This window comes from Phyllopteryx taeniolatus, chromosome 17 (genome assembly GCF_024500385.1).
Source record: "Phyllopteryx taeniolatus isolate TA_2022b chromosome 17, UOR_Ptae_1.2, whole genome shotgun sequence".
Classification (NCBI taxonomy): Eukaryota; Metazoa; Chordata; class Actinopteri; order Syngnathiformes; family Syngnathidae; genus Phyllopteryx; species Phyllopteryx taeniolatus.
In genome coordinates this window covers 14,817,379-14,840,207 of record NC_084518.1, presented here as the reverse complement: position 1 = coordinate 14,840,207, position 22,829 = coordinate 14,817,379, and the positions used below count along the sequence as shown (strand labels likewise).

The window sequence follows — 22,829 nt, the reverse complement described above, 5'->3', positions numbered from 1 at the left end:
TATCTCAAGGCACCACTGTTCTTAGTTATTATTACTAGGCCCAAGCCTTTTAGCTTACGAGCTAGCTGGTGGTTAGTGCCTCTCGTTGTGGCGTGGAAAGCCCTGTGATTGACATTTTTGATTGTCAGTTGACTTTCGAGCAGGGCGTGGTTTCATTGAATTCACCAGACACGCACACAGCATTTGACAGCGGCCACTACCACCTCGTTTTATACACTTAGCAATTTGTTTTCTCAAATCATTGAAATTTGGCAGGGTTGTGAACGCCACTGTTCTTGGTGGTGTGTCAAATTTAAAAGACGTGTATTTTCACTTCACAGGGACTTTAAGCACCTACAGTATTTCTTTCACATGACCTTTTACACGCTGTCAGAGCTGCTAACTGACAAATGCATCTGTCATTTTTTTTTTCCAGCCCAAATCCAAACATGGTATTTGGAAATATTTGTTTAGCACGTGCACACGCACACACACACACACACACACACACACACAGACCCCCAGCTGCTACGTTCATGTAATTTATTACCCCGCCTGAACCCAGTGGAGTCATGAAATCACCCTGGCCTTTGTAACACACACACAGACACACACACACGCACACACACACACACACACACACAAGTCCACTTTCTCAAACAGTGGTCCCGGCCCGCTACACTAGACTCGAAACCTCTTGGGTTAATTAGAATGGCGTCCCGAGGGAGAGCACACCAGGTTGGAATAATGCTCTGGAAGGATGAAGGCGTGTAAAAGATGTTCTTGTCTGGTAGGAAAATGGAACACACAAGAGTGTGTTTGATAGGAATCCTGACCAAACTCAATGGTTCAACTGATGATGACAAATGTCACTTTCTGGACAATAGTCATAATTCTAAGTAGAAAAATACATTATATTACATCTTTATTATTGTAAAAGAAAAAGAAAAGCAGTAAAAGAAAAAAGTCCTAATTTTATGAGACTAAAACTGGAATATTATAAGAAAAAGAATGGTAATGTAAAGAGAATAAGTCATAATGTCACATAAAAAATTCATTTTTTATTAGGATGAAATCAAAATATGTAAGCAATTTTTTTATTTTACAGGAATAAGTCACAGTATTACATTAATAAAATCACGGTATAAGCAAAAAAAATAAATGTTTGTTGAATAAACTGTAACAACTCAAGTCACAATTTTAATAGTCGTTATCAGGAAAACAGAATAAAGATGTAAATGTGATGACAATGCAAGCATAACAGATGAAAAAGAATTTATGATACATAAGCTATGAAGCCAATTATGAGTTCATTAAAAGAATAAAGTCTTAATTTTAAGACAAAGTCATAATAAAGGAAGAAAAAAGTCAAAATTTTAAGGGAATACATTTATAATTTTAAGACAATAGTTATTTTACAAGAAGAAAAATTTAGCAATTTGACATAAACCTGGAGGTTTGCGGTAACTATAATCTCCCGGCTTCTCTCCTCATCTTATGACCATTAATACTTGACCATTAATACTCAAATTTTATATCTGGAAATACTGTATGTCCATCTTTGTTCTAACAACCCACAGTAAATGTAGTTTTTTTTTTCATTGCAGCGCGTCGGTAGATGTGCGGTGCTCAATTGCTTGGTGTGTGGATGAGAGTCGCCAACTGTAATTTTTTTTCCAGTGGTCCACTTCGCTCGGGGGCGGTGTGCCTTAGTCTATTAACGACACGTCATTCAGCTCACCAACCATGAAAACAACACAACACTTACAGTCAAACAATTGCTGTCAGGTGAAGAGGTCCCACATGTCAATTTAGCTCTTCTGGATGGATTTCTCCGATCATGTGAATGAGGTTCACAATCACTAGGGAAACATCCTAACCTACGAAAATAATTAAAATTCAAATGTCGTTGTGCTTACTTATACAATACATGTGCAAATAGTGATGAACGCTTGTCGTCGCACGCACTGGGAGCAATCGTGCCATAATGATGCCTAAGGTAGAGGCGATTAATTTTTTAATGGATTCAATGTTTTATTCATAACACCTATCCAATCCTGGATATGGCAGAATGCACGAGGGGCTGCGGTCAAGAAGAGAACGCCTTCCGAAATCTGTCACGCACACGAATGTAAATGTTTTTATAGCTCGCTTTCACCCTAGCTGCATAGACATTGTGTGTCAGCGTGTTTGTTTTGAGTGAAAGTGAAAGCAGGGATTGGTGTCGTTCCCTGACAGAGGCTAGTAAAACCAGTTCTACTGTCCTAGAAATCCACCTCCTGTAGACACAGTGAGAGCAATACCCTGCCAAATGTTTGCAATTAAATCCATTAAAAAATTAATCGCCTCTACCTCATGGCAGAGGTGGGTAGCAATGAGCTACATGCACTCTGTTGCATTTACTCAAGTAACTTTTTGGATGAATTGTGCTTGTCACAGTAGTTTTAATGCAACATACGTTTTATATTACTTTTACTCCATTACATTGAGTTACATTCCTCTCGCTACTTATATTTTAAGATACACGTATTTATAATTGCTTGTGGGTGCTATTTTGGTCTGTCAGCGAGAGTTGTTTCACATGACTCCATTTGACCAATCAAACAGAGCCAGGCAGTCACATGACCACTGTGTCACCGCGGGGCACAGCCTCACATAAAAGCAAAATTTTCAAAGTGACTCATTTACCTGAAACATGGCAAAAATCTATATTCACTTTACAGGTAGGCTCTGGCTCACCTATGACTAGAGTGAAGATAAGAAAATGAACATGGAAAAAGAACATGAGGATAAGCAAATGAACATGGAAAAAGAACAGCTTTGTCATGCACATAAAATGTTAGTATTTCAGCTTCATTCAGGTCAAGTTCCCTCTTTTTTTCTCATAAATTTATGACATTTTTCCTCGTGATTTGACTATTTTGTTCCCTTCATTGTGGCCCGAATACTCCCTATTCCTTAATCCTTGTGCTCATTCATTTTTTTTGTGTTAAAAATGAGCCACTTAAATGTCTAGTAATATTCCATGTGCTGGCATTTGAAGAGTTGAATGGTCTCACAATCAGACATCTGTAATGTTTTTTAATCTGATTACTTTAATCTGGTCACTGACTGACCCTGCCAATACACGCTCATCCTTTCTGTACACATTTATCAATGCAGTACTCGACGCATCGCCCTAATTTATCACCCTCTCCCAGCTGGACCAGAGGTGATGTGATTTATTAGATAGCCATTTTCGGCATAGGGTCGGCGAGACTGACACGAGTCAAAGCTTCGCGATGACCTCCAGGTGATAATGACCACACAATGGGGAAGGACACACGGGGTTGGGGACAAGGGGGTAGATAAAAGGATGTTGGAGATGGTGTGGGTGGACGTGTGGGGAAGGGTTGGGGGCTTACAGAAAGACTACATCTTAGTTAACCCACCTCTTGTGTTAGAGAATAAATATCCAGCAAAATTTTAGATATGAAAGGAAACATTATGCATTTTCTTTCCCCCACAGTTTAAAACAGTGTGTTAATAACATGTTTATGACATGATTTCATTGAAATACCCCAAGGATTTGGAGTATTTCAATTGCCCCAAATTTTATTTTAGTTGATACCCCGGGCCCCAATTATAGTACACTTTACAGGTTTTTAGGGTCCAGCCGTGTCTCTTGCAAGTGAGCGACTGTATAACCCGCCCCAAAAACTGCTGGGCCAATGGGGAGTATGGCTTTTTGTTACCATGACGACCTGGGGCGGAGCCTGTGCCTTGCAACTAGACTGCTGGCTTCTACTTGCGGTACTGGAGCCCAGAATCTAGGGGGGGGAGATCAAGCACCCATCAAGACAATGAAAAGAAATATTCATGGGGATAGCGCTTCACATACTAGAAAAGTAGTGAGTGACTCGATTGAAATGTTTTTCAAAATATGACCTGTCATCCGCAGCACTTTGGCAAAAAGTGAACGATTCTTCAACAACGAGGCTTCAAACTGTTTAACGCCACTCCCAGTTGAAGTTTACTGTCATACTAAACATCAAACAAATTGTGTATTCAAAACAACAAAAATGTCGCCTTAAGAACGGCCAGCTAGCTTAATGCCAACATCTCATATAAAATGATGTTGACATGCTAACAGTTAGCCTCGATAGTCACAGTTTTAAAAGCCTTTAGTGAACACAAGCAAGCGAGCAACATATTTGGATAGGTAATATAGGGTATATGGGGCAGCAACTTCTGCATTCGGCAAACCAGGTGACAGCACTTCCTTCTTGCACATATAAATGGTGGTACCCCACAGCAGGAGACTGCGCCAAAGCACCCGTAGGAACTTAAAACATCTACATTGTGTTTTGTTTAACACAAGATGTCACCACAGAGCCATCAACGATGACAATATTTGATGTTTAGGCATCGTTCCTTTATGTATACCGGGGGTCAAGTAGGTCAATAAATCTTGGCGCAACTGCATCGGTGGTTGTGACGCATATTTTGAGCGACCTTATCCCCCCCACAAAATTTTATTTTTATTTTACTTTTATTATTATTTTATATATTTTTCTTTTTATTGTTGTAGTTATTGTTATTGTTATAGTTTTATTGCATGTTACATGAGCACCATAATCTTCAAACTTAGAACTACATTTGAAAAACAAACTAACGAAAATAGAAACACATTTAAATTAAATACTCATTATTTTCCAAAGTCACAGAGAGCCACAGCAGAAGAATGAAAGAGCAGACCCCTGGTCAGTTGTCAAATATATAATATCTTTTAGTAGAAGACAGGTCACGTTGGGAAAAGAAGACTTCCATCTGATCATTTGCGGCCTCCTGTCGAGCATCTTGGCTGTATTGTTCCTGTGTGAAGCTAATGGCTTGGTGGGCGTGGACAGAGCACGGCTGCCGGTTTTCCGGCCAATCAAACGCCGAGGTGTGGCTCCGGAGGGCGTGATCTTGAAGCAAGGGGCGGAGCTAGAAGCGGAAGTGTGCGCTCGGCTGATCCCTCACTGTCATTCGGCCACGGTCGGCTTCAGGAGAAGGGGGGCAAGCCAAAGCTCACTCACTCACTCACACAAGGACTCAGGCTGGATAAAAATACTGAAGCCAAGCTTAAAATGAAACCGACCGAATAAGGCTTGCGACGCATCCCGCACCCGAGCGCTTTTGACGCGTTGCCAAGCCTTTAGCGAAGCCACTTCGTTCGGATGACACGGTCCACATTCGAGGCAAAGCGGTGTCATTGAGCAGGCAGGACACGTCAAGAGAAGGGAGGAGGAGGAGGAAAAAAAAAAAAAAAAAGCTGACCGACCACTGTACGACTCAGCTATTAAATCGCCTCCGCCGGCCTTAAGACATCCTTTCAAGGACACCAGCCTGCTGTCAAGCCGACGCAAGACGGAAGACGTTGCCGAGGTCGGAGGTGGTGATCAAAAAGGTGAAAAAAAAAAAAAGGGAGACGTTTTATACTCGCCAGCTAGCGGCTCGTGCTAACAGTTACAGGCTAGCTCGCTAGGGCTAGTAACCCATCTTAGCTACTTGGCTAACTAGTTTTTACCGGTTACTTTTAGCCTCGGTCTTTTCTTTTTGGTGGTCGTCAAAAAGCTCAATACACATCTTTATGGTGCGTATTTCGTGAAACGATCGTGTATTGCACTTCGCCGATGAAACAGCACAGACTCTTGACAGCTGTCAAACAAGGTCGTGCGTTTGTGTGTGTGTGTGTGTGTGTGTGTTTTTTTTTCTGGAACATTTCCCCACACGTCGATTAGTGTTTAAAACGTCTCTTCTTCTTTTTTGGGCTCCACGCCGTGCACAAATCCATGGCGTGTCAGTCGCTTTTTTTTGCGTCAAGTCAAAACGATTGTGTCCCCCGGGCCTCGTCACCTGAAAGCTCGTATGGCTTACACACATTTAAGTGTGTGTGTGTGTATGTATATGTGTGTGTGGCGGGGGGGGGATGCCGGCGACTCAGCTGTCCGTGGACAAGTTGGGTAACGTCACGCGGTTATAATTAGCCCGGTGGACATGTCGAACGTTAACCGTGTGCTTTGCCCACTGCTCTAACTAACGCAAGATTGTTCGTCATTGGGGAGGGTGTTGATTAACATGTTTATAAATTCTGTGAATGGATAAAGCAGATCCAATAGAAAAAAAAAATAGATCACTTATGCTCTTTAAATGTCCGTTTATAAATCTGCTGGTGTGTAGTGGTTGCTAACCGTGACACACCATCCTGTCTGTGTGTTCTTTCAACAGGAAAAATCGATCACGGGATACTATTTGTGTGTGTGGGGGGAGCAAACAAATGGGGGATTACGGGTTCGGAGTCCTAGTTCAAAACAACACTGGCAACAAGTCTGCGTTCCCGGTCCGAATCCACCCGCATCTGCAACCCCCGCACCACCACCAAAATGTGTCGCAGAGCCCCGCTGCGTTCATAAACAGTACCACCGCCGCAGGGAATGGCACCACGGCGGGCTCTCCCTGGCTCTTCCCTGCCTCGGCCACCCACAGCAGTGTGCAAGACGAAATCCTGGGCGCGTCCGAGAAGCCCAAAGCGCAGCAGCAACAAGAAATGCAAGAAACGCAAGAAAAGCAGCTGTCCCCTGGGAGTCACCAGGAGGGTGTTGGCGGCGGGGGCGGGATCATTTCAGAACTGGAAAAAGCCCGGTCGGAGGATGGCAAGACGGACAACGGCTCGCCTGAAGGCAGTACCGGGAAAGAGAAGCAGATCCGCCTCGAGTCCCCGGTTCTGACAGGCTTCGATTACCAGGAGACATCCGCTTTGGGAGGCCCGGTCCAGTCCAGCGCCACCTCTTCATCTCTCACCGGCTTCAACAACTGGTCGGCGGCCATCCCGCCGGCGCCGTCGACCATCATCAATGAGGATGTCAGCTTCTTTAACCCGGCCTCTGCCAACAACGGCACGCTGCTGTTCCAGAACTTCTCCCATCACGTCAGCCCGGGCTTCGGCGGCAACTTCTCCCCTCAGATAGGACCGGCCGCAGCCCTTTCGCAGCACCACCCGGCTCCCCCGCCGCACCCCCACTTCCAGCACCCCCACAACCAGCACCAGCAGCACCGGCGCTCACCCGCCTCCCCGCACCCTCCTCCGCCCTTTCCGCACAGGAATCCGCCCTTCAACCAGTTGCCGCATTTGTCCAACAGCCTGAGCAAGCCCCCGTCCCCCTGGGGCCCAGCCAACTACCAGAGCCCCTCTCCCTCCCCAGGCTCCTCAACCTCCTGGAGTCCAGGAGGCGGCTACGGAAGCGGCGGCGGTGGCTGGGGAGGATCTCAGGGCCGAGACTATCGCCGAGGTCTCAATGGTGGCATGACGCCCATCAACTCCATCTCGCCACTGAAGAAGACCTTCCTGAATAACCACGTGGCATCCCAGAAGTACCCTCGCAACAGTCCTGCCGGCTTCAACCCCAAGTCCTGGATGGATGACTGCGTCGGCCGCAGTGATAACATCTTCCCTTTCCAGGTATGTGATACTATTATTACAGAGGCGTCCTGGGTTTACGAGGGTCCTGACATACGACATTTAGAGTTTTCGAACATCACGCAATGAACTAGTTTGAAATTACGTCAATTGACTGGACAAGAAGGCACGCTCAGTCACGCCGTAGTTACTATTTTTCATTGGATTCACGGATCTCAGGTTTTCCACCCAAATAGTTGCTGTAATTGTGACATTTTGAATGGCACGCAGTGAACTAGTTTGTGCAGTGACGTAAGAATACATTGTCACATGGCACAAGGAGGCACACTCAGTTACTGCCGTACTTGATTGTTTTATGCTCATGGTTAATGGGTTTTCATACAAATATTTACTGTATTTATGACTAATGTAGGTTAGTAGTTGGTTCCGATTTGTATACAAATTTGGGTTTTGTAAAAATGTAACTCCATAAACCGAGAACCTCCTGTACATATTGTATGTTCTATACAACCGCTTTCCTTGGCCGGAGGCTAATCCTAGCTGTTTTAGGGTCAGCTATGTGAACTGCTACACTACCAATACATGAATATGCTGATGTCTTTTAATTCACATTTATCGCCAATGTTTGTGCGAAATATGATAAAACAGTATCCCGCCCTTTCCCGTTAATTCATTAGTGTAAAGGTAATATAGCCACTATTTTTAGACAGGGGGGCGGGTGGTGGGCACGGATTAACAAGGCAGTCCTCTTGACGCGTGAGTTTATAAATCAACGTTGCCGCATGCCACATATGCGAGCCGAGGGGGTTTGGGTGGGGTATGGGGCTGGTATCAAGGATGGAGAGAAGGTTGTAAAATAAGATGGAGAGAGATTTGAATAGAAAAACATAGCAGTTGATGATTTGCATCAAAGACAAGGCATCAGTGTGGGTGGGAGAACTCTGCTTTGTGCCACATCAAAAGGTATCAATATCTTATTCCCTGAAATGGAGCCTAATGATTTTCTTCGATTGCGTCTTTATTAATAAACCAGGATGTGTGTGCTATTAAGCTACTGACAAAATGGGCTCATGACGCATTCAATGTGATTTGTAATAGTTGACATCAGAGGGAAAAAATAATTGTGTTACCACATGAAGAAAAAGGCCTGACAGGATTGATAGGAAAGGGGTAAAGGGTGCATCAAGATAAATTCATTGTATTGATCCGGCTCGAGATTGATTGCATAGGTCATCACAAGGAGGTGGGGGGCTGCGTGATGACGTTTGCCATAGGCTTAGCTTGACCTCATGACCTCTCTAAGTACTGTACGCAGCCCTTTTTTTTTTTTCCTCCATGCATGCAAATAAACATGTCAGTCACGTATTTGGATGTATTCAAATCAATATCCTCATTAGATGTTCTTAAAATGTGTGCAGTGTCTTCCTTTGTTGTCTTTGCTGCCAGCAGCCTACACTAATTGGTCTTAAAGACCACCATCTGGTGAAAGTCAAATTGTATTCAAATGTAATTATACATGTATACAGTAAATCTCCAGCGATTTGTGAATTAACTCGTAGCAAATTTTTCTGTAGTAAGACTAAGAACTGCTTGCTAAAAAACACATCTATTCGTACATAATACAATATTTTTATGCTCTATCTGTAACGCCCTAATATGCTGCCCAAGCGGCCTCCCCCTTCTCAGGCGCCATGTTAGCTGTGTAGTACCTAGTGTCGACCGGCTTTACAGTGAACAGCAACGTGATGAATGATTCCTGTAGAGGTCCAACAGGCAAGGTGGTAAATCTCAAGATGGTGCAGAGAAAGGTCAGGATAACTATTGGCAGTAGTGAAATCTACTAATGGCTAGCTGCTGAACGTAAGGTACAGTAAGTTCCCAACTAAATATTTGTTTTCAACATGTATAAAAAAAATGAGAATATCTATGTATCACTCAGTAAACAATAATAAAATGGCTAATGGGGAAGTATTAATTGGTATGTTTACATTTTGCAAAATGGTGTCGGTGCATGTTTTTTTTTTTTTCTTTCCAAAACCATGTATTTTGAAGGGTAATGTTGTAAGGTGAGTTTGAAATAATATTAGTGTTTTTGGATCATCGTTTTGGATATATTTAGGGTTTATTCGCAAATTCTTGCTATTCACTTCAGGCATTGGTCCCTAACCCCGGCAAATAGCGAGTGTTCACTGTATATACAGTGGAAATTTACAATGTAAATGCTTTTAATAAGAGACTTTATAGCGGTGAGCATGAAAAGGACTAATCCCAGGTATGTTTTTATTTGCGATGCCACCATGGAAGGGCACCAGTGATGGCAAAGAGCAGAAATGCGATGATATGGGTCACATGTTGTTCTGGCTGCTCAAAGCAATATAGCTAAAACGACAAAAGTCTACATCCGTATTTTGTAATAAAGGAAAATACATGTACAGGGGGTCTGTATTACTTTAGTTAAAATTACAGGAAATATTTGTGTGAAAAACAGTTGTAGGCCATGAACATAAAACAATTAAATGACAAACTCTATGTACAGTGTGATAACTGAGTGTCACTTGTCACAGCGTGTGACAAAAAAGTAGTTCTTTGCACGCCGTTTGTAACCTCGAAACCTAATATATTGTTACTGTCGTAAACTGGAGACTCCCTTTTATATATGCGTATCGCAACTTCAGCGGTACTGCTAATGTAAATAAACTTGCCTCACAATGGTTTCTAAATGCAATGCATAGAATGAACTGCACTCCTCAAACGTTACGTGACATTACGTGTCAGTCAACAACGGATGAGTAGTTTTATGTGTATTGTACAATGGTTGAATGTTTTTGGCAATTCAGAATCTTAAAATGTTAAGTGTGCTGGTGTGATAAATTTGACTGATTGAATAATTGAATTATTTTATTCGATTGTGTCCCATGGATATTTTTTTTAAATGAGGATAAATCGTAGCTTGGAAACAGATTGTATTCGACCTTTGAGATTCCACTGTATTTGTTACATACTTCTCCTTCAGTGATGAGTAATGACTCACTGTGTACCTTGGGCCAAACAGTCAGGAGATTGTTCTGACATGTCTCGACATGCCCTTGGCCCATCTTATTTATTGTATTTTTACACTCAAAACTGTGTAACTAAGAAGTACGACAAGGGGCAGGTTTTGGGGACGCTACCGCATCCATCTTGATGCCACGAACAATCTCTAGTCAGTCTTCCTGGTTAGGTTTAATCTACAACTCGTGTAGGGGCTCGGAGCCGTATGTCTGTCTTTCTGTTGTTGAATCGGATCAAGCAAAGTAGCATTGTCCTTCTGGCCTCGTCATACAGCAAGTACACATGGAGGGACGCTGGCCCTACAATGACCTTCCTCCGACTGTGTGCGTTTACAAAAGTACCAGAAATTATACAAGTATAACCCACTTACGAAGAACACACAATGCAGAGGTTGTGTCTGAAGGAGAAACCATTTTTTCCAGGCGGACTAAAGCATGAATGTGCATTATTCTTGACTTAAATATGGCGGGTAATACGCGCACCCCCCACCCGACCCCCAATATTTGAATTAGAAATTACGTTGTTTTGGTGTGCTACATTATGATTGTTTGCAGTGTGGCAGCTGTCAATGTTGAAGCCATTGCAGTGGATTACCACACAAGTGTCAGGTTGCCTCTATTAGTTCAATTTACATGGTATTAAGTGCCACTGTTGTTGAAAATTGCATACATTTTCCTTGTTATCCAGTGGAACCTCCAAGTCGAAGGCAATCCGTTCCGTGATACTGGTTGACTCTTAAATTATTCAGATCACTGACCATCGATGGAGGATTTTTTTCCCCCATAGGAAATAATCTGATGTGAATTAATTGCAGTGGTGCCCTGACTTCCGAGTTTTATTTTTTTCAGTTACCACGATTGTAACTCAAAATTTTCTTATTTCAAATCATCTTCCTCCATAGAAATGAATGGAAATGCCATTAATGGTAAAGATTTTCATTTCCATGCTTAGCCATTATGCTTTTCAGCTACATGCCATTTAAGTTGGTATTTGTTTGTTTAATTAAGTGTTTCATTAATTGTACTGAGCAGCCAGACACTTCCCCATGTTCCTGTCGTAAGTACCATTTCCAGTTGTATGGTTGTTTTCATACCTTCCTCTTTGTCATTACTGGTACCCTTTTTGTGTGGCATCGCAAAAAATTCCCCCCCAATAAACGGTTTTGTAACTCCTTTAGATGCTCACTGAGTTTTAAGTCTCATACTGTGAACTTCTTCCACACAAGTGTTTGAAATCAAATTGTACCACTTTTGAGGCAAGTGACTTTTGATGTTCCACTCTGTTGAATTGCCGAGGTTTCAGCACTTAGCAAGCCAGTTTTGTTTCTTTTAAATGTTGCATTGCAGAGATGATGCAGCATTCACATGACTGATGACATATGTTGCACAAGGCAGCCGCAGGTTTGCTAACCGCTCTAACTTTTGTCCGTGTACGGTGGACATTGTCTACACTCCCCTGTTCAAATGCCAGGTTTTTGTGATGTAAAGAAATGAGACCAAAAATTTTTTATTTCAAAACTTTTTCTGCCGTAAATGTGATGTATAATCTGTACAACTGAATCTTTTAAAGGGGGGGGGGGGGGGAAGAGTAACCTGTTTGCAAATATTCACACTAATATTTTATTACTAGGCTTTACACGATCCGGATTTTTGTGGCCGATCAGCGATTTATAAAAATAAAAAAAAATAAAAAAAAAGATAACCGATCCGATCACAAGATGGAGGAATGTGTCTATTTAAATGACCTGTTCATTTAATGTATATACTTGCATACTTAATTGCTCCAAAAATTATATTTACACTAAATAATGTAAGTTTGTTCCTCTATTTATGCCAGTGAGGCATAGTGACAGACAGAACAAATGAATGGTCTTCTATTAAGGGCAGGAAGAATATACAGTAATTATGTATGATTGTAAAAAACGGGATGGGGTGGTATTGGAATACAAGATTTTATTGCAGTAGTCTGACATAGTGCAATCGTGAAACAGCAAATTTTTCTTGTAGTCTGATCCGGGCATTACGTGTTGTCTGTGTCAGACGTGTTGTCTGTTCCACAATGCCGACATGTTTTTTTTAATAAATAAAAAAAAAAAAAAAAACTTTTGGCCGTCAGATATTTCCAATACTATGACAAAAGACACGCGACAAGGCTAAAAATAAACTAGATTTTAGACGCGGAGTAAATGTCTTTTGCGGAGCTGATCAATGACGTCATTGATTGGATTGTCGAATTATGACATTAAAGTCGATCAGCCGATCAGCATAAAATGCTAAATATCGGCCGATACCGATCAGCCCGATAAAATCAGTGTAGTCTATTTATTACAGCACAATTGTCATTTATTCCAGGACTGAATCTTTTTTGGTAGGAGTCTACCAGTGCAGCAAGATTTGGCCCACTCTTCTTTGCAAAAAGTCCTCAAATCTTTCAGAGTGCAAGGGCCTCGCTTATACACAGTCCTATTCAGGTCACTCCTCAGATGTCTGGTGGAATTCAGGTCTGGCCTCTGGCTGGGGCATTCCAAAACCTTAACAGTTTTCCATGTTTAGTTAATTTGGATGTGTGCTTCGAGTTGTTGTCATGCTGAAAGATCCTTTTCATCTTCAGCTGTCTTGCAGAAGCCTGAATGTTTTGTGATACCACTGACTTATTTGGAACTGTTCATAATTCACTCCACCTTGACTAAGGTCCCTGTTTCAGCTGACGAAGAACAGCCCCAAACCATCAGGCCACCACCACCATGCTTAACTGTAGGCATGTTGTTCTTTTAATGGTGAGCAGTGTTGTGTTTGCGTCAAACATACCTTTTTGGAGTTGTGCCATAAAGTTCAACCTTGGTTTTGTTGAACCATAACACATTTTCCCACATGCATTCAGATTTCAATTGTGTTTTTCCTAAAAGTAACCAGGCTTGTGTGTTACTTTTACATAAACCTTTCATCTTGACACCCCACCTCTTAACCCAGACATATGAAGAAGACTGGCAGATTGTTGTACTAAAGAGCCAGTACTTACCAGAAATTCCTGCACCTCCTTCAATGTTGCTGCCAGCATCCTAGCAGCATCCCTTTTTTATTTTCAGTCTTTTCATCAATTTTGGAGAGGCTTCCAGTTCTTGGTAATTTCACTTCTAGCTCATATTTTTTTCACCTAATGATGACTGTCTTCACTTTATTCCATTGTATATTTAATGTCTTGGAAATTATTTTCTACCCTTCTTTTGACTGGTACCTTTGAACAATGAGCTCACTCTTCTGTGGAAGCGCTATGCAGGACATGGCTTCTAAGATGTAACTACAAAAATGTCAGGAAAACCTACTAGAACATCTGAACCTTATTCAGGGTTCACCAGAGGCCCTTTAAATAGTGACAGGTGTGTGCTGGCTCCCATTTAACATGAGTTTGAATGTGATTGGATAATTCTGAACACAGTCATGTCCCCATTTATAAGAGGGTGTAACCACATTAAGTTGTTTTTTTATTTTTTTACTTCCCCTCTCAAAAGGATTACTTTTTTTTTTCAATTGCGTTCTACAGGCTATATGACACATTGATAGTGGAAAGTCCTTTGAAATGATTTCTCTCTTTTTTATATGTAGCAAATGTGGCATTTGAACAGGGGTGTGTAGACTTTTTATACCCACGGTAAGTCTTTAATAATTAGACGACATGAGAGTCTCGTCACACTGCTTTCCTATTCCCTTGTGAAGTTTCCTATTTAGCACCGACGCAGCAGAGCCACCATTTTGTACAGAGAATTCAGATGGGTTTGTTTTTGGATTATTTTTGTTTGAGGAGTCCATATGCTGCTTCGTGGCTGTTCATCCCAAAGTAACAGGAAGAGCCACGCAGAGCACACCATGTTCCAGCAATGTAGCGCAGGCTCCAGTAAGCGGGGATGCTGATGTATTAGAGCAGCTTTAGGATTCGGGCTGGGCTGATGGCCAGCCAGCAGCACTCCTGCTAACAGCTAATGCACCTTGCAGCCGGTGCCGAGCTTCTCTCTCCCAAAATGTGATTTATTTTTGTAAAATTGAAGTTGAAGTAAATTTCTTTCTTGTCTTTAATTCTCAAGGTCAGAGATGTGCTCTTGTGTCAGGTGTTGTGTACCCGCTGTAAGCCAAGACAGGATGTTGTCTTAGGAGAACCACCTGGACAACTGTTGGTTACAAAGCGCTCTGTTTGTAAAGAGTTGACATCGGCTATTGTGCATCACCAACCCTCATTCATCCTCTGCTGAACTCCCAATTGTTGGAAAGGATGTTCAATCAATAAAAGGTTGTTGAGCAATTAGAAAAGACCAAATTAGACATACTATGCAGTTTTGTTAGGTCAGGGGTCAGGGAACTTTAATGCCAATCAGGGGCCATTTCAGTTTTTATAGTCCTCTAAGGGCCATACTAGATTTATGCAAAAACATGATTAAGCAAGTTTACCCCCCCCCCCAAAAAAAAGAGGACAAAATTGTTTATCTGAGTAGCTACATGTGGCAAGTGATTCATGTTGAAAATAAAATATTTATGAAAATTCCAACAACATATTTAAAATGATAGATTTTATAATTTTTTTTAAATAACCGATTACATGGAGATTCACAAATGTACAATGTGCACACCACTCTTGACATGACACGTTTTCCTTTTTGATTTAAGCCCTTTTTTTTTTTTTTTTTTTTTTTAAATAAGCAAAATCTTCTTTCCAGTTGTAGTTTTACACAGTGTATGAAGAGCATTTATAAGGTAAATATTTCTGGGCTTTTTATAACAGTTACTATGATGTTTTGTTTTTAAATTTGCATGACGGGCTGGATCCACTGCTCTATCAGGCTGGAGACTGCAGCTACATAAAGAGAAGCTTAGCCATTGTCTCGATGCTATTGAAATCAGTGTATATATTCTCTAAAAATATATATATTTTTCTCCCTCTCGGCAGAATGCACAAAAAACCTTTGCTTTAGTCTGCTTTCAAAATGTTTCTTTTCATGGAAAAATATAAAAATTTAGCCGAGGCATTCTTTTTCTGAAAATGCGTCATGCAGCTCATTTGTTTATAACCAGTTTTCAGCTGGCCCTACTGGCAAACATCAGCAGTTAACTTCATGCCAGGAGCATAATGGTGGTTTGACCTTCCAGGTTTTCTAGACATATTTTTCCATAAAATGCGTCCAAATTGTCTATTTAGGCATGTAGTGCATCTCCTGTTATCTCTTGAATGAATTAGGAGTTATATTTTGTCAAGCACATGATGTAGTTTTTATTCACACTTAACCAGTTAGACCACCATCTCACTACCAAAGTTCTTGATTGAAAGTGGATCATGTTGAATAGTTTAAAGGAGGGGTGCGTGTGGGCGGGGGATAAAAAAAAAAATAAAAATCATTAGATACCTTTTCATCCTTTAACCATGACACGTGCATGCAAATTCTCATGCACGTCTCCACATGCACTAATTCTGACCAAGCCATTAAGCTGCAGAAGCCCGAGGTTTCAGTCATTACCCCTGCTCTTTGTCACGTTGGTGCTAAATGAGAGAAATGTTTTAAAACTAATGAGGGGCCAGAGCTGGGCTGCACACAGCACACACACTGCTGCGATCATTCGGCTTTGTTGCGCCCTTCGCACGCCCTTGACGGATACTCCGAAACTGTGCATGTGTGCGCACGCGCGCATGCCGATGGCTGCATAGGCCTTAATTAGTCCGCAGCTTATCACTTCTACATATATGTCTGAACAAAGCAAGACCAAACAATGCAGTGACTATGTGGAAGTGTCTTGTGGTACACTGAAGGTCGACCACAGTCCATTCATTCCATGACACTGGTCAACATTTAATTGATTTACAAATGAGATTTCACATCTATCCATCGAAGCTGGAGCCCATCTCAAACAAACAACCTTCTCACTCACCAATGGACAAGTTATACTTCAGTGAACCTAACATGCATGTTTTTGGAATGTGGGACGAAACCGGATTACCCGGAGAAAACGGGCAAGCTAACCACTCGTAATTTTTCCAGAGCTCATCATAAAATCTTAATTTTCATTCAAATATGAATAGAAGGTGACCAGTCTAATATTAATATAACGGAGCATATGATAGCTAACGCAGCAGTCTAATCGCTTCACTAATTGCCCCTTGTCAAACGGTTCGAACGGATTGACACAAATGTATGACATCAGTTGCAAATGATCCAAAACAAGTCCAATTGGTTAATACCAATTCCGACTGAGAGTCCTATCACGTTAAAACAAGAAGTAGAAACTCACCAGAATAAAAGCAGTAACAGGGCTAAACATGGTTTAACAGAGTCAAGACTTCAGCTCAGTCAGCCATGTGACTACTGGTGATCATCTACTATCATGACACTAAAACACACACTAACGCTGGACAAAAGTACTTGGAGATGTAGCACTGTATTTAGTTCAGTCGGTTGCATACAATGAAGTCAGTTCAGCGTAATCCTTCAGTAATCCCCAAGCAATGGAAGGTTTCTGTTTCTCTTACTCTTATTACACCCCATGTGCACACATGCACAACAATTCCACCATTTAGCCAACAATTGCTAATAGGTAGCTTCTGACAGTTGGGGTATTTAATGTCGCAGCACTGCTTTGAAATACTTTGGCTTACCGCAACCATATTCACAAGCGTCAAAAGCTCAGGCCGCTTCCCCTTCCTGCCCTCCTGGTAAGGCAGAGAGAAAAGACCTTTCCTTTTGCGTTGTACCCCTTCCATCTCTCCATCATCCCCTTCTTTCATCTGCCTCTGCACTCTCTGCTTTGGCCTTCCTCTCCCTCCCTGTTGTCGAGTATGTGATTAGGAACACAATAACGGGGTGAAACAAACAACTTTCCGGCAATTTAAATGGTGATGTAGAGGTCAAAACATTCTCGATCCTGGGATAATCCTTCCCATTGATATTTCACCCAGGTATCCTTTTTAACCCCTTCTCACATGCAGGCAGGTGACATGAGAAATTAATGCACCAGATGAACCAAATATTGAACAAATTAACATAGGAAAGAGTCTGCTGCGCTTACCTTAACAGGGTTGCGGGGAAGCTGGAGCCCATACCATCTGATTTCAAGTGTAAGGTGGACTACACTCTAGATTGGTCGCTAGTCAATCACAGGGCAAATATAGACAGACAACCATTCACATTCACAATGTCACTATGTGGGAACTGAAACCAGACTGCCTGCTGTGAATTCAGGGGAGTGAACCACATCACAGGCTGGAACAATTTCCAGTTCACCATTCACTTATTGTTCAGAAATGAATCATATTGGGTCAACCATTGTATTTGCAGTCTTACTCATTACAAATTATGCCCCGTTTGATCTATAATGTCGTACACAGCCCGAGTATGTACTTTTCTTTTCTGCTTTTCCTTTCTTTCACTGTGCGCTTTACTGACTCTGAGGTCCAATAAAGGTACAGTAGAGATTCACAAATGATTAAATATTACACATAGTCTGATTGAGCACTGAAAATGTTTTCAAATGTGACATTTTGGATGGTGCTGTTAAATGGCCTCCTTTTTTAACCAGGTGGTATGTCAAGACATCCAACCACTCTCTTGTTGATTAGATAAAAAGTGGTAAATGAATTTGGAGAATGTCAAATCAGAAAGTACACACACACAAAAAAAGAAAAGTGCCCTGCCTGCCGACACGACCCTTGATCATGTGCTGAGATATGTTTTTGTGACCCCTCCAACATGTGACCTCACATTGACTCGGTGGTCTATCATTGAACTGTGAGCTTTTCTTCCTGAGGTGGCCTTGCTCTGCTCTCGCATTGTGGCATGTAGAATGTGGCACCACCAATGTGTAGCCAGGGTGTGACCGGCAAGAAGTGAACATACTAACCATGTGGTGGCATTGCAGATTACTTGCAGGTTGGTCAATTTCCCAAAATGTCATCATTTGGTAAGATACTGTTGTGATTGTACAGTGATGCTTTACTTTGACTACAATGAAATCTGTAAGGTCAAACACTAACTTTAAAAACTAATTAAAAAAAAATAGAAAGCTGTTCCGCAGTCAAATTGTGGCCTTTGTATAACCTTGATTAACTGTGCAAGCATTTTTTTAAGTAACATTCTTGCAAGTATTAAAAGTAAACTAACTTCTGTAGCAGTAAAGCTGCGCTGATTCGCAAATCGCCATTTGCAAAATTATTCTGCAGAAAATAAACTATTAGCTGAAAAATGCACCTATTTGTACGTATCCACATATTTCTGTGCTCTCATTATAATGCCCAAATTCCCTGCTGTTTCTAAGGTGCCATGTTCGCAGAGGAGTAGCTAGCATTGGGTAGTATCTGATAGTGGGCTTGCTTGACAGTGAACATCAGCGTGTTGCGTGTGAGGTTAACAGCTGATAATAGCTTGCTGCTTAACATAATGTACAGTAAGTTCCCACCTACGGATAGTCGTTTGCAATATACTATACGTCCTAAAAAAACAAAAAGAGAGTCCCTGTGTATCACTGAGTAAAAAACATAATAAAATGGCTAATAGCAAAGTACAACAATATGTCTCGTTACAGCTGGCGTAAATGTAGCACAGCATTTCATAAAAAGAACATCCTACCAAGAGTGAAACATGGTGGTGGTAGTGTGATGGTCTTGGGCTGCTTTTTTCCTTCAGGACCTGGACAACTTGCTGTGACTGATGGAACCATGAATTCTGCTCTTTAACAGAAAATCATGAAGGAAAATGTTCAGCTATCAGTTCATGACCTCAAGCTGAAGTGCACTTGGGTTCTGCAGCAGGATAATGATCCAAAACGCATCAGCAAGTCAACTTTTGAATGTCTTCAAAAAACAAAGAAGGTTTTGGAGTGGCCTAGTCAAAGTCCAGACTTGAATCCAATTGAAATGCAGTGACATGACATTAAAAACGCCGTTCATGCTAAAAAATGCTCGCTAGCATAGCATAGTGGCTAAAACGTTTCCAAAAAATGGCCACTGTCTTTGTTCAAAGCGAGCGACACCTTGATAGCCTTCCACCCGCTCCTTTCTTGTCGTACGGAAAGCGATTCTGCTCGTGTTGCCTGTTTATTAGCAAGAATTTAACTCACAAGTCACTCAAAAAAGTAAAAAAAAGTCCCTAACTTGGCAACACAGACAGTCTTTGTATAAACTAGCGCCTCTCTGTTCAGGGCTTCGATTCGATATTGATGTTTCAATATCGATTCAGTAAGGAAGCCATTCATGCTTGAAAACCCTCCATTTTTGCTGATTTCAAACAATTCTGCAGGGAAGAGTGGTCCAAAATATCTCCACAGAGATGTGAAGGACTCATTGCCAGTAATAGAACACTCCTTATTTCAGTTGTTGCTGCTGAGGATGGCCCAAACAGTTCATAGGTTTGGGGGGTCATTACGTTTTCACACAGGGCCAGATAACTTTGAATTGTTTTTTTTCCCCTTAATAAATGAAATCACCATTTAAAAACAGCATTTTAAGTTTACCTGGGTTATATTTGTCTGACATTGACATTTGTTTGATGATCTTAAACATTAAAGTGGGAATCGATGCAAAAATATAAGACTTTGAGAAGGGGGCCAATACTTTTCACGGCACTGTAATTCTAAGGATAATGTAAGATGAGTTTGAAATGATAGGAAAGTGTTTTGGGATCATAGTTTGCGGTGTATTTAGTGTTGAAACTATTAATATAGACCATTCTTTACATTTTAGGGGCTGTGTCTACTATTTGCAAATTTTCGCAGCGGGTCCTGGTTTTCAACCCCTGCGAATAGCGAGAGTTGACTGTATTTAAAATGACTTAGAATTGGTACTTCTGTCGAATGTTATTGTTGCTTGTTTGTTGTCCTTTTCCATCTTTGCACTCTAAAACAACCCCATTCCATATATGATGCGCTAGGGAACACCCCTAGTTTATTAGTCGTGACCAAACAGTCAAATCATCATGGCTGAACAATTTCTCGTCACCTTGCTGGAAAAAAATCAAAAACAAAACAAAACATTTGCAACCAGCAAAAGGGTTGAGAGCACATGACCGAGGAACTTTTTTATGCTTTTACTCAAACAGCAAATGGAGAACTGACAGTAGAGGGAATGAAACAGTGTAATCACTTGGTGTTTTAACATGGGGCAATTAGCAGCAAACATACCTGTTACAGTGCATACATTTGGCACTGGTAGGGTGCATAGATTACGATTTTTTGGAAGAGAACAATATTTTTGTTTACCACTTGGATACATTTAGGTGGAGTCGAGTCAGCATGTTAGTGAGGGTTTTAGTGTCAATATATCATATATTGACATTGACTATATCTAAGGTCAAGATAAAGAATACAGAAGACGTGTTTTTATCATGCCAAACATGGAATAAAACACCTGTTGGTAAAGCAAATGTTTGCCTGTTTGATTGATGATCAATAAAATTGAATACAGTATTTTATTTAACCTGTCATTGGCAGCCCAATAAAAATATTGGGTAAATTTGGGAAACCCTTGCTTGGAGTGTGTCACTACATGTTTTGGACTTGTGAGTATATTTTGTGTTTGCATGCGTACCCAAAGAACAATTCTCACTATGGTTGGTATGCGACTTTTTATCTGACAAAGCTGTTGCCTATAACAACTGTCTCTGTTCCTTTTAGTGCCATTTTAAAACAATACTTTACAGTACCACAGCATACGTAGAGTAACACATTTTACCACACACAAAAGGACTAGACCAGTCTTGTAGGTCCTTGTCATACTGTACACGTTAATAACACTTTTATTCCTCATCAGACCTTCTTTGATGACATTTCTTCCTCTCTTGTTTAGGAACGCACCAGGTCATTTGACAGCTTCAACATGAACACTCTGGAGAGCTCCCTGATCGACATCATGCGGGCTGAGCAGGACAACCTGAAAGGTAAACACAGCAGCCCTCAATCATGCAAACACTACTCTGACTACAATATAGTATTGCACTCACTGTATGTTACAAACACAATCTTCATGACATGGCCTTGCACTTAAGTAACACTTCGTAACTCGCTCAGTAACGCCTCCTGGAAAGTTACAAAAAGATTAGCCCCGGACACCAGTTTCACCAATGGATAGGAAATTGGGTGTACATGTCTATCATAACAGGACACACAAAAAAGCGTCAAGGACCCATTCCCAAACTTGTGCAGGAAGACGGCCATTTTGGTTTAAAGCAGCCATTTTGGGCAAACTGGAGGGCTTGTACTTTTACAAACTCCGACAAGGAGGGAATTTGCCAAAAAACAGCTCCAATTGGAAGCTAAATTGCAAAGCTTTTTTGCCCTATGTCATTTAATTTGTACAGCGCATGTCATCAAAATTTGATCATCATTTCAAGAATTCACCATGAAGGGCTGCAAAGGTTCATCACTGAAATTTATTATATGAATTTCTCATACTGTACTCAGTAGCCAGACACTTTTTGACAAGTTCCATTTCTGATTTTATGGTCATCATACGTTAAGTTTGTGGTGGCATAAAAAAAAAAGACAAAGAAAAAGCAAAACAGTCTTTCTTTGAAATGAAAATGAGGGTCAAAACCCAGAGCTGCCCCTAGTAAATTGGCAAAGATTAAATTGTAACCGACTTTAGTTATTGATTACTAGAGACCAGCCAATGACAGTTATTGACTGAATGTTGTTATGCAACACAGCAGAAATAGGTTATTGCCTTGGCCTTGTTTCATGTTGTAACTGACTGTAATTGCATATGACCAGGATATAGCCGGTGTTGATTTTTGGGGAGATACAGTACATGTTGTAACAAGTTCAGGTATTGATACTTGGTTCTCAGGGCATTAGTGCAGTTGAAAGGATTTGTTTCGGGCACTGGGGTTTTAATTAATGCTGGATAGGCCACAAAGCTTAATCCTTAAAAATACCGCACAATCAGGATTTTCCTGCTAGGTCATCATTCTTGAATGGGATCCGTGTTTCTTTTTGAGCAAACCTTTTAGCCCAAATCTCAGTCATAGTTCTCAGCAACCTACGTTATCGGTTTAATGTTAACGACAATGTTTTCCAAACAAAAGCCTTGTGTGTTTGGCAGCTGTAGTTTAACTTTAACAAAGCTTAAATGAGCTCCACAAGACATTACACCTCTTATTTATTTCCGCCTCATACCCACTATGTTTAGCTAGCTCCAGCTGTGCACTAATGTTGCGCTGTCAAAGCTGAGTAAATCTCGCCGTAATAATGTGTGGCCACTTTTATTGCTTTTTATTGCACAGATGGATCCGTAGATGGGTCCAACGCCTTAAACCTTGTAAAGTATGAAATATATCTGTACAAAATGTTCTCATCTAACTGCCATAATGCCTGAGGTCAGTATAATCATGAGC

The 22,829-nt window shown here is 41.2% G+C and overlaps 1 protein-coding gene across 3 annotated transcripts in view; it reads left to right on the top strand.

The window, feature by feature from the left end:
* The first annotated feature begins 4,973 nt into the window (after nucleotides 1–4,973).
* The window catches only part of cpeb4b (cytoplasmic polyadenylation element binding protein 4b), a 45,166-nt gene continuing 27,310 nt past the window's right edge, over nucleotides 4,974–22,829 (top strand). For all 3 annotated transcript variants that reach the window (XM_061751325.1, XM_061751322.1, XM_061751321.1), the window contains exons 1-3: nucleotides 4,974–5,410; nucleotides 6,232–7,462; nucleotides 21,284–21,374. In XM_061751325.1, the coding sequence (XP_061607309.1) occupies nucleotides 6,281–7,462; nucleotides 21,284–21,374 (1,273 nt within the window). In that variant the 5' untranslated portion in view covers nucleotides 4,974–5,410; nucleotides 6,232–6,280. The remainder of the gene's footprint in view (nucleotides 5,411–6,231; nucleotides 7,463–21,283; nucleotides 21,375–22,829) is intronic.